The sequence below is a fragment of the Triturus cristatus genome, chromosome 3_2 (genome assembly GCF_964204655.1).
Source record: "Triturus cristatus chromosome 3_2, aTriCri1.1, whole genome shotgun sequence".
NCBI lineage: Eukaryota > Metazoa > Chordata > Amphibia > Caudata > Salamandridae > Triturus > Triturus cristatus.
The window spans coordinates 779,872,008-779,883,927 of NC_140584.1; the positions used below are offsets into that span (position 1 = coordinate 779,872,008).

Sequence of the window (11,920 nt, forward strand, 5' to 3'; positions counted from 1 at the left end):
TAGCAGATAGGCAGCCAAGCAACGATACCGAGTGATGCAGGAGACACAGGGGAGCGACCACTCAGCCCAAGGGACAGGAGCGAGTCACGGCGCTTTCCGGTATTGGAGCGCTGTTCTGGTCAGTGGGAGGGCGTCTCAGCTGGGAGGCGGGGCCGGCTAGAGATGAGCACAACAACAACAACAACACAGGCAAAATGGAGGCGGAGGGGGGAGCCCAGCGGAAATGCGCAAATGCTGTAAAAGCGGCGCTTTTAAATTAAATAAATGCAAAAAGTTCAGCGCGGCAACCAGGCACACAGCAGGCAGCAATAATGAGGCAAATAGCAGATAGGCAGCCAAGCAACGATACCGAGTGATGCAGGAGACACAGGGGAGCGACCACTCAGCCCAAGGGACAGGAGCGAGTAGGTACCTACCTACAACTTCTAAGTAACCACCGTCCAACAGCAACTATATAGATTCCATATGTTTTAAGAAAAACAGTGATGATCATTATTTTCAACTGTTGGGGGAAGGAAAAATACACTTTGAAATTAAGGTATATTAGGTTTTATTAATACAATCTAAATACAGTTACTTTCTACAGTAGCTTACAAATATCCCATTCTTCTGAAGGAGCCAACCCTGGGGCTCATGGCTCCCCAGTCGGTGTATCTCCTGTACTCCCCAGGCCTCAGGTAGTATTGACGTCCTCTATAGTTGGGCTCTTCATAAAATATCCAGTGACCCTCTAGCACATTACAGGAGTGGATGTCATTGAAGTGGAATCGGTCATAGACGTTTGGGCAGTCATCTGTGAAGTCCATCATCTGCCCTCCGAAGTCACTTTCCTCATACAGCCTGATCCGGAAAGTGCCACGGTACTGTGAAAATGAAGAGAAAAGATATATTTATACAGTACTTATACAGAATGTTATTTCAAGTCTCATTCTGAAAAAAGGAAACTGTATTATATGCTTGACAGCATACACTATAAAGATACGTTTTACAGTTAGGTCCTCTATTACCAAAAGCAGATAAAGTAAGAATGTATAACAAGAGGACACATCACATCAGGCAGGATACTTGCACCCCATTGATTTTAGGTGTGTCTAAACAGTTTTTTCAATGTTTCCACAGTGTTCCCGATCATTATATGGACTATGGTGAGAATTCTTTAGATGCATTGACTCTATTCTAAACACTGGCTTCTGGTGATAGAGACCCTGCATTGTAAATGAGGCACTGCATTTCAAATGTGTGGCCTTACAATATGAGGATCTGGATCACCCAAACTGCTTAGTGTGGTGTTGCTTTTTTGCACTCTGCTACCTTACAATGTAACTCTGACCCACACAAAATTAAATGCAAGACAATAACAAACAACTTCCATATAGCAAACGACTTCCATATAGTTGAATGATGATAAACCGAACATTGGTGAAAATTATGACAGACCGATAAATAATGTTATTAGTCAAGGAAAGTGATGTTATCAGCCCTAAGTGATGAAGCTGGACTTACTTCAGGGATCATACGACAGGACCTGATGGAGTCATTGTATCCCATCCACCGCTGGTACTCGGGGTACTCCCCCATCCTCAGATAGTACTGGCGCCCCCTGTAGTTGGGGTGCTCATAAAGCATCCAGTTTCCATTTTGAACACGGAGAGAGTTGCAGCGACTGAGGTGGGAGTGCAGGTCAGCACTATCAGAATTGCACTCATAGGAGCGGCCACCAAAGTTTCTGTCCTCATAGAAAATAATCTGTAAAGAAAAATGGATGATAAAATGAAACATTATATGAGCTATTGGCTATTCTGTGTTGTATGCGTAGCAGATAACTCTATTCTCATTGACCTCAATGAAAGATAGGCTTTTGTCATAATCCTCAAACTTGCTATCTAGTTAAATATTTCCACTTTCTGTGAAATCACATACCACATTTCCACATATAATGCTAGAATATGATCTGCTGAATCATTCCTAAATGTATCATTTTTCAAGACCTTAACATGGGTAAAATGACCCATGACACATCCAGCTTTCCAACTGGCTGTTGAGTGATCCAACTTTAGAAAATTATTGAGCCAATCACTCTTTTTACCACACTTTTTTTTGCTGTATCTTTTAGTCCTGAATTGGAGGACACATGTAACAATATAGATAATCTACCTTCTATAAAAGTACAGCTTTACACCGAGTGGCTCTAAACTTGTGCAGTAACATCAGAAAATAAAAACCTAAAGAACCTACTTGTGGATGGTGACTTTATATAGTTGTTTGGGTTGTGCATCTTTATTCGCCATATGTAACCCTGGAACTGCCCTCTCTAAAAAGATGTTGATAAGTGATGGCCAGGAAATTAATTGTGGAACATTTGCTGGACTTTTTACAAGGAGAGGGTAGGGGTCACTAAAAAGTTCTCAAGTGATTCTCTCTTATTTTTTGTCTCTGGACCTTGACATGAGCACAATCAGTGGATAATTTGAGTCAGTGGTAGCAGGTGGGACCCACCAGCACTCATTTCTAAGGACGTAGAGTAATTTCTTTTAAACTTTGACCCAGCACATGAGAGAGAGGAAAACACAAAAGGGAGGAAATAAGGTAGAAGTTAAAGACAAAAAACTGTGACAAAGGGAGAAAGTTGAAACTTGGAAGAGTGAGATAAAAAGACAGGGATTGTCCGTTGCTGGACGAAAGGGGCATGTAGTGGAATCAAGGCTACAGTGAACATACAACTCAATGCCTCCAATGCTCAAAACAAGTCATATATTAAATAATTCAAAATATTTCTTTGATAAAATTCATTTTTTCTTTTTCGAATACAAACATATAAATGGGCATATATATTCCTCGCAATCATGTGTTTTCCACATATAATTTTACTCAATGTATTACAGCACTGCCATAACCCCTATAAAACAAGAAATGCGCTCAAACTGCATACATACCACTATTGCAATGCACTGCGCTCCAACATTGTTTAACAAGAATACGTAAAAAAATAATTCTACTCATATATAAGGTGTTGAAAAACATAATCACATAAAATGGGTTCATGTATCAAATTCCTTTAGAAGATAGAGTCAAATATCCTATTAATTATAAGATTTGGTAGTATTTTTTGCTAGATGTGAAGTCTTCATGTATATGATACATCCAACCTCTTAAATTACCAGGCAAGTCTTCTTGATGAAGCACAAGTGTTTGCAGGTGCTACCACGGGTTTCGGTGCAAAGCGAACGAAGGGCCGTGCACCTTCCTCAGGGCAAACACTGTCCAATAAAATTTCATGGATGAAAGTGCAGCCAAAAAATATCTGATTACTTGGTTCCATTTCATATAGAAACTGAACTCCAGCACTTCTTGAAAGCAGCAAAAGTCCTCAATAAACAAAACGCAGCAAAGATGTGTGTGCGCTGCTCATATCGTAATGTATCGCTTATCGTGTCCTTGAATATGAATTACGGGTGCCTCTTTATAAGATAACTCAAAGTTACTAGTCACACAAGATGCAGAAACAGCGAGGGGTAGTCCAAATCGTGCTCAGACAACTTCTGATGGGAGACAAATCTCCATGCCATACGCTGACGACTGGTACCGTACTTAAGGTGGTAACAAGAGCAATCAAGCCTAAACGGCATTAGTATTCAGCACTTCGACCTTAAATAGCTCCATCCACAGGCTTCTGAGCAAAACATTGGGACAAATTAAGTACTGTTGCTTTGCTCCAAAGTACCATGGGCTCCAACCATGGTCATCACTTTCTTGGTGAAGTCAAGAACTCCAGGCGTTTTCTTTGAGGTGATTATGCATCGGAGACTCAGATAAAGTCTGACATAATCAAATAACGCTCACAATGGCCCACCAATAACAAGAAAGAGCTATAGCTACGAATGCATGTATTTTTCTTTACACAATACATTAATAGAGGAGTAAAATGGGGTCCAACAAGGCTAAGTCGAAGGTCCTAACAATTTCTAGGCCCATGATTTAACGATACAAGTTATAGTAGTCCTACCACCTCTACATGCTACAGATACTGTGGCACTGAGTTAGATACATTATGTTAGCTATGGAGGAATTATGACTAAAAACAACATATCGTTGGAAGTGCTCTGTGGCACAGGATTTTATTTATATGAATTTTATGATGATGTGTTTTTTAAGAACTGTGATTTTAGGTGCTGTATTTATGAAGATTTTAAATGTTTAAGGACCATTTAGTCCAAATAAACTTTACCTTGAACTGATTGAGCTCAGGCAGACAAAAATCTATAACTCTCAGCTATTCTCTTGCAGAATTTGTGCAGGTGAGAAGCTAAGTTTCAATGTTTCTTAATAACTGTGACTTCACATGGAAACTTCTACCAAGTGTCACTGTGGAAAGCCAGTCCACAAATGTCAACTTAAAGTTGCATGACATGATTTGTCCAATCATCACAAATCTCACTATTGTGCTGGCCTCCTAAATATATCACTGATGCCATTTCCTTATGGCGCTGGAAGTATGGGTGTGGGGGATACTGCGGCACCCCCAACAAAGTCCATGCTTGAGTTCAGAAAGTGAATCAATAATGAAGATTCCTTTACATTATGTTTTTTAGATTGTCACATTTGCTCTGTGTTCAGAGAGAGGGCAAATGCCAGGCTACGTCTTCGGACACATTTTGGGCTATTCTTTTATCATGGGGATTAGTGTTTACCTTTCTTTCTCTGTAAAGTTAGAGGATTTTCTAAAGTTTGCTGTGTGACAATCTTCCTGGGGAACAGTGAGTGTGAACGGCAAAGCTGTAGCATGCCACGTTTTTTTCTAACACAGAAGAACCTTTAAATACCTGTAAATGAACTGTACAAATATTTCCAATATATCAGCAGTTGGGAAAACACACGGTTTGTAATTCTGAAGAGTAATGGAAACAAAAATGTTAATACTCTCACAACAAATCAAGACACTTCACTTGGTGATGTGCAAATGATAAAAAATATGCGGAAACCGAATTTCTACACATTATCGGTTGTGCGCTGAATAGTTTTATCAGTCAAACTGCATGTCTATGCAAAAGTACTGGGCATTTCAACAGTAAATATGCAGTCCGTAAGTGACAGTGTTCTATAAAGTCACGCTTTAGTAATATATCTGTGACAGTGTCCTCCAAAGCTCACTATACTACACCCATAAAAACTCTCATGCTGAATTGAGCTGGTAAGAAAATGGCATTAGAGAAATGTTAAGGGTGACATTTGTGATGTCCAGTGTTCATCGACTTTAGTTTGTGTTATTCTCCGCCAATGGAGATATGTAGAGGCGTTTAAGGGAATCCAGCATCCACTAGCCCTAAATACACACTGTTCAGATCCAAGCTCAGATATACTATCCCCCAGGGTGTATGTTAGGGTCAGAGCAGGGGTGGTGTCTGTCAAAACAGGCATTGTCATCTGAAGCTGTTCTGCAGTCTTTGTTGTAATTGTTAATGGTCCTGCTTCTGGGTCTGACTGGGCAGCTAGTTAGATGATGCTGGGATCTTGGATGCGCTTTTTCTCATCCAGCAGGAGCTCACAGCAGGTCTTTGTGACACAGGACAAACGTATGCTTTGCAGAAGCAGGCGCACATCTTTTCGGTCCCGTGGCAGCGCCTCTCCTCTTCCTTATTACAGTAACCTGCCTTCGCCTATGTAAGCACGGAGAGCTTCATCCAAAGTCAATGGGTTTTCTCCTACTGGCAGGAGAGGGCAATATATGTCTGCAGGCTTAGGCTGCAGCTATATACTAGTGTCTAATCACTACGCTGCCTAAAAGGACTGTCAAAGCAATACAATGTGCATGTTTCTGGGCTCTACCACACGTCTTATAAATGATTCGCAGCCACCACACTCTGTGAGTCCTTTCCCAGCTGCCTGCTACATGGCAGATGTTCCTGGTCTTCTCATGCCCACAGGGAGAGGGAAGTGCACGGGCACTTTTCTGCACACGAGGTGACCATATGATGGACGGCCTTTGAACTATTTATATTCGGAGTCCAAGCTAGTACAAGAAGAGGAAGTTCATGGAGAAAAAACGTGGCCTCTGAGGATCCAGCTAATGGCAGCACTATTATAGGGACATAGTGTAATGGGCGTTGAGATGGACTGGCCTTTAAATCATCTCAGCATTTTTGTTCACAGTCACCACGTGCAAAATGCACAGCACTCGAAGAGCAGAGGATGGCCTAACTTACAAGTGGCTTATCAAATGTTACTATGTGTGCAAGGATAAAGGAACTTGCCACTGCACTCATTTTTGAGTTACCACCCATCGTCAAACTCACCAAAGTGTATTAACCACCCTACATTCGCAGTGAGCGCACTCTTTGTACCTATCGTGTAGCCGAGTACTCAACTTTACTAGGAGTAATTGCAAAAACAAACGCTTGTCAAGTGAACTTGAGATGTCCAGGCCCACAAGATAGGAAAAATACAAAGTCAAATAGTAAACACATAATGAAAGTAAGATAGCACAGACCAGAACATCATGGGGTACTGACACTTAACCAAAAATCTATATACAATTGTAACAACCTTCCAACTTAAACAATTGTGTCCTTCTTTAGCTTCCTTTTCGCTAGATCTCTGGTCACGAAAACACAAGCATGCTTAAGTCATGTGATGATGCTGCAGTTTTCTCCTGCCCCTCACCAGAGATGAAACATTTCCTGTCTTATGCCTTACTCCTCAACCTCCATCAGAGATCTGCCTTCTCCACATAAAAACAAATAATGCATTTCCCCAATCATTGGCAATGGTCAGTCTGATTAAGCCGCTGCCGATGGGTACATTCTCCTTTAGTCCTCCAGCCAGAAACCCTGTCACACAGTGGAATGTAATACAAGGAGCAAATGCTCCCCTCATATTCCCTGGGATTATATGGGTGCAGGTGAGGTAATGCTGTCAACAGACACACTTTCTGGACGAGGGTACTTATTTTACATCAATAGACTAAAGGAAATTCATTGCGCACAACTATAATGTAACAACAGTGCACAAATACCTCTGAACTAGTCCTATACACATCAATGCTTTTCTGAGCTTCTAAAATTTAAATCTGATGTTTGTGCTCAGAGCAAAGAGAGCATGCATCTTAAAAGTAGGTGCGGGTGAACAATTCCCCTCTGCCGGCGGACTTTTGCCCACTCGTGTTTCGCTTGGATTATGGAGTTCTGGCAAACCTCTGCCACAGAGTTTTTTCTCATGCTTGAACATTTACATCCCTTTGTGTGATTTTCAGGTGCTAGAACGCCTCCCGGTAATATTTCTCAATGCGGGCAGTCGTAACCGTTCACGTTGAGAAAGATATCGCAGGAGTAGAAAATTTTCTTGAGTGGCAAAAAGAAGCAGCACCCTCTGGCATGTCGTGTTGTGCCGTTCGTGCTGATTTTAAAGCACCGAACAAGCTCCTGGTGCCAAAAATAAGCACGAGCAGCGCAAAGTGCTGAATTCCGCCTGCTCGCGGAACTCACAGGTTTTTATGTAACTCCACAGAATTCCACAGTGTGAAACTCCCTGAGTTCAGCACACCGCTAATTAAAAGAAGGGCTACACATATCCTCTAGTAAACCTCTCTAACCGCATTCCAGGATGATAGTAGGCATCATAACCAAACTCTTATATATATTTATTTGTATTCCCTTATGTAAAACTTTGGGAACACGTGACCACCGCATAGCTTTGCGTATCCTTAAATCAGATGCTCGACCCCTTTATGCCTGTGCTCTGGCAACATTTTTGAGGTGGTCCTGGCTGTTGAGAACTAAAGCCCTCACAGACTCTAGCTAAGCTGGATGACTGATCCCTTCCTGTATATACTCCATCATTTTTAAATTGTCTTATTTATTGTGTTTATATGTATTTTTTTTTTAAACCTCTGCTGTATAACCTGGGATCTATGGATGCTACTGTACTTTTCCGGTTTGTGCTTATTCTGTATGTTACATTTGTATGTGCTTTTTAAGATATGCTTTTATCGAAATAAAGCTTATTTCAATTCATTCATTATTTGTATTGTGAGCCAGGACATTTTGGGGCAAATTTATATTCATACACTGCAGTGCATCAACCAAATTTGACACAGTTTTTCTCTCTCCCTGCGCCATGACACATTAGGTTGCCCTACGCCAACATACACAGCCTGGTACCATGGGTTTATGTGTGATGTGTGATGTCAAGCATGTGTTTTGTACAGGAAGGATAACCTTCTAGTACAAAATATTATGTTTTGACATAGTACAGGACACATGCACATTTAGATATGTTTTGTGAAAACCTTTTCCTAACTGTATGTCTGCCTCCAGAAGGTGTAACTGCTTGGCAAATCCCTGTCTATCCGTGTTAATGGATAGGGATTTGCATCTAAACACTCCTATTAAACACCCATGTAGTACCCATGATACGCTTCCTGGACACAAAGTAGCACAAATTGTAACTTTTTGTTACTCTGAGGCTACTTTCCAGCACAAAACAGGATTTTCAGTGAAAAACAAATCCCAAAATCAACCCTTCACACCAGTTTGCGTCAGTTTTGTTATTAATACCTAATTCAAGGTGTTGATAAATGTGTCCCTTTGGGCTAAACAATTAACTGCATGGCATTTGGAAAATTATTATAAATGTGCAATTAGCACTGCCCTAGCAGCAGGCCCCAGTCCCATGGCTTACTGCAGTGAATAGTAGAAACCATTCTGGAGGGAGATTGGGTGGGTTGGAGCTGAGGTGAACTTTTCACTGAAGGGGAACACCAATTACAATGACCTTGGTAATGAGGAGAATGATTTCAAAGCTCATCAAGAAGGCTTTGCATTTCTGAAGGACAAGGCATAGTTTATCAGCCTGGTCACAGATCCTTTGTAAACTGTGGCTATGCCATGATGAGAAGTAAAGTCAATCACTAGTCACCTATTCCAGTCAGTGGTAGAAGGGAAATGAGAGTATTCTTTTGAGCAGTACTGGCTGCTTGACTACACCCATTATCTATGGAGTAATCTAAATTTCCACATTATATACAAGACTTCTTTTTCTCATTTTGCTTAGGTGGGTAAATAGCAATAGCCAGTGATCATAGCTGAAGGGCTGGTTGGCTAATTTTTCTAACATAGGCATCTCTATATAGGCATTTCATACCACTAATATTTTTAAAGTAATAGTGTCACCCTTACACCCCTTCAAAGGCACCTATTTTGTACATAAAACATCATTCATGTACATTGATGCATTCCATAATTTCACCATACATTTTGAGATCGATTTAACTACATTTCTAAATAGACAATGTGTTGTACAGTTTTGATATTTCTGCATTACTTTGATTAAAAATAGCGTTCATCAGCATTGTGGTCGTGTATAGCTTTGAGGCTCAATATATTGAAAAGGTGATGGAAATTATCTCCTAGTGAGAAGGTTAACATGAAATACTGTAAAACTTGTCACCTGCTCACTTTGCATGCTCTGTCCTTCATGCATCAATGAGATGTGTGAATACATTATTAATCAAATTGAAATGCATGGTATATAGCCTAGAGTTTACTAGAAGCCACAGCCAGTGTTAACTATAGAAAGGACAGCCAACCCCTAATAATGAAGCATCAATCACTGTTGTGTCTCAACACCCTACCACACGACTATTTCTATGGTTGATAAGCCGCTTTCTAAGCACCTTGCTAAGCTAAGACTTCTTTCTGTCAACAAACTAACAATATACACATATAGGGGATACGGGTCCTCCTTTGACGTCTTTGTCTGATCACCCTTCAGCTATTGGCTGGGGCATTGTCAATCACAGCTTGCATCAGCCCACAAGAGAATTTTAGTCTCAGCGTCTTTCTACTGGCTGTTTGAATCTATTCTCTCTCCTCTAATGGGATGCATGAGGTACTATTATACATCTGAAATACTTGGTCAATCGCCACTCATTCAATATCCGTTTCTGATAAGCACAGTAACCAATCACACATCTGCCCTAGTGCTGAGCTACTGCTAACACTGTGATTGCGCCTGACTGCCCTCCTACCCTGCCAACAGAATGCCGCTCAGGTCACTGATTCCTTACTGTGTACCTGCAGCACTGATTTAATCCTCACCTGGTGCCTTCTATCCCCTGCCAGCGGCTGCTACAGAGACCTCCTAGCAGCTGCCACCAGCTGCTAAGCAACATTGTAAAGCCAGTGAGTGTGGCTTATAATTCACTATTAATTTTGTTTTTGCTATTTTTTCATACATTTTTTATTGAAAGAATGAGATGATCTGCAACCCACAACTAAATAATCAAATTTACAGAAAAACAGTAGACATGCCTACTTGACCAAAAATATCAAACGCTCTTTGACCCCCTAAGTCAGTTACTCAGAAAGTTACATGGCCCTAAAGACAAAGAAAAGGAAGGTGTGGGGGAGGTCAGAGGAGGGAGGAAGATGAAAACTGTGAGGGGAAAAGTCTAGAAACAGTTATTTAGCGGGTATGAAAGGGGGTATAAGGGTGGAGGTATGGCACTGGGAGAAATGCAAAGATCGATCTTCCTCGCTTGCAGTCGGCCTCATCGGTGATTTAGAAAGATTGTCTCTCACAAGCATTGCAACATATCCTGGCCTGCTTCCACCTGTCCATAAGTTTGTAACAAATAATGCAATTATGTATATGATGGCACAGTGCTCTAGGTAAGGCTAAATACGTTTTTCTGTGAGCTATGAGCACGTACATCAGAAGTGTGTACAAAGGAACTGTTCAAAGCAAATTAATCTATCACAGCCGTCTGTATTACAACATAAGGTAATAATCAACTCTGTTTATCAGAGCTTTGAGGGCTCCTAATAGAGGAGTGATTGATATTATAGCGACTTCCGGGACAATAAGACTTGAGGAATTTCTAAAGCTAAACCCTACATGTTGCTTTACCTTTCCCATGTTGGCTGGAGTCAGTCAGACGCTGTGTACTCAGTGCTCGGAGGCCCCAGCCCTTTTATACACTGAGGGCACAAACGCTGAAGTCCGGAAACAATGGACCGCGCTCAAGCCCTGGAAGGGAAATGTATAGCTTTCTGTATTGTTGCACTGTAATTGGGGAACAGTCTTCTTTTTTCAGTTTCTCTTGTTCTGTTTTTGCTTATTGTGGGTTAAACCTATCAGCTGACACTTTGTGTAGCATACAGGTTTCTACAACCATTTTGTTGGCTCCTGAGGTAAAACAATGTTAAATATTTCTGGAAGCTTAACACATGGAGAACGCTTTCATAATTTGAATGTGTTCACAGAGCGCTAAGGGAAACGGGTATTGTTTTGTCATAGCGAGGTTTGATACTTTGTTGGTCTATCATTAAATCCCTAAATTAAAGGTTTTCGTACCAATTTTATTCGCTAACCAAATATGTTAAACTAAGGTAAGAGGATTTGGTCATTCAAGATCCCATAGATATCTTCCACAAATGTTATTATGAAACTTTTGAATTCCTAGAAAATATATATGTATATCTCCAATATGGAAACACCAGCCCAGTTTCTAGACACAACATATTTCAGTCTTTCAGTACTTAGGGCCACATGCATTAAAGTAAGGAATTGCGATTCCTAAATGGCGATTTTTAAGGAGTTGCAATTTAGGAATTGCAATTCCTTATGCATGTAGGAATCGCAAAAAAAATTGTGATTCCTACACATTCCTTAATGGTGACTCCCAAATTGCGATTCGCAATTAAGGAATTGCTTCCCATTCATTCCTACGGGCCTATCGGCCCATAGGAATGAATGGGATTGCATGCGCAATTTGCGAGTACCAGAGAGGTACACGCACATTGCTCATAAAATTTGAAGGGTGCAAGGGGGCCAGAAGGCCGCCCTGATGCACCCCCAAAAATAGATAGGTATGCACTTATGGTGCACAGTGCACCCCAATGCACGTTGAAAAATACATTTGTTT

General features: G+C 41.0%; 1 protein-coding gene across 1 annotated transcript; it reads right to left on the reverse strand.

Annotated features, from left to right (window-relative positions):
• Window positions 1–533: 533 nt before the first annotated feature.
• LOC146858108 (gamma-crystallin-1-like) lies at window positions 534–10,936 on the reverse strand. Its single transcript, XM_085646881.1, has 3 exons — window positions 10,903–10,936; window positions 1,504–1,746; window positions 534–863 (listed from the first exon to the last, which is right to left on the reverse strand). The coding sequence occupies exons 1-3, from the start codon at window positions 10,909–10,911 to the stop codon at window positions 591–593; spliced, it is 525 nt and encodes a 174-aa protein (XP_085503007.1). The 5' UTR covers window positions 10,912–10,936; the 3' UTR covers window positions 534–590.
• Between the last annotated feature and the right edge of the window lie 984 nt (window positions 10,937–11,920).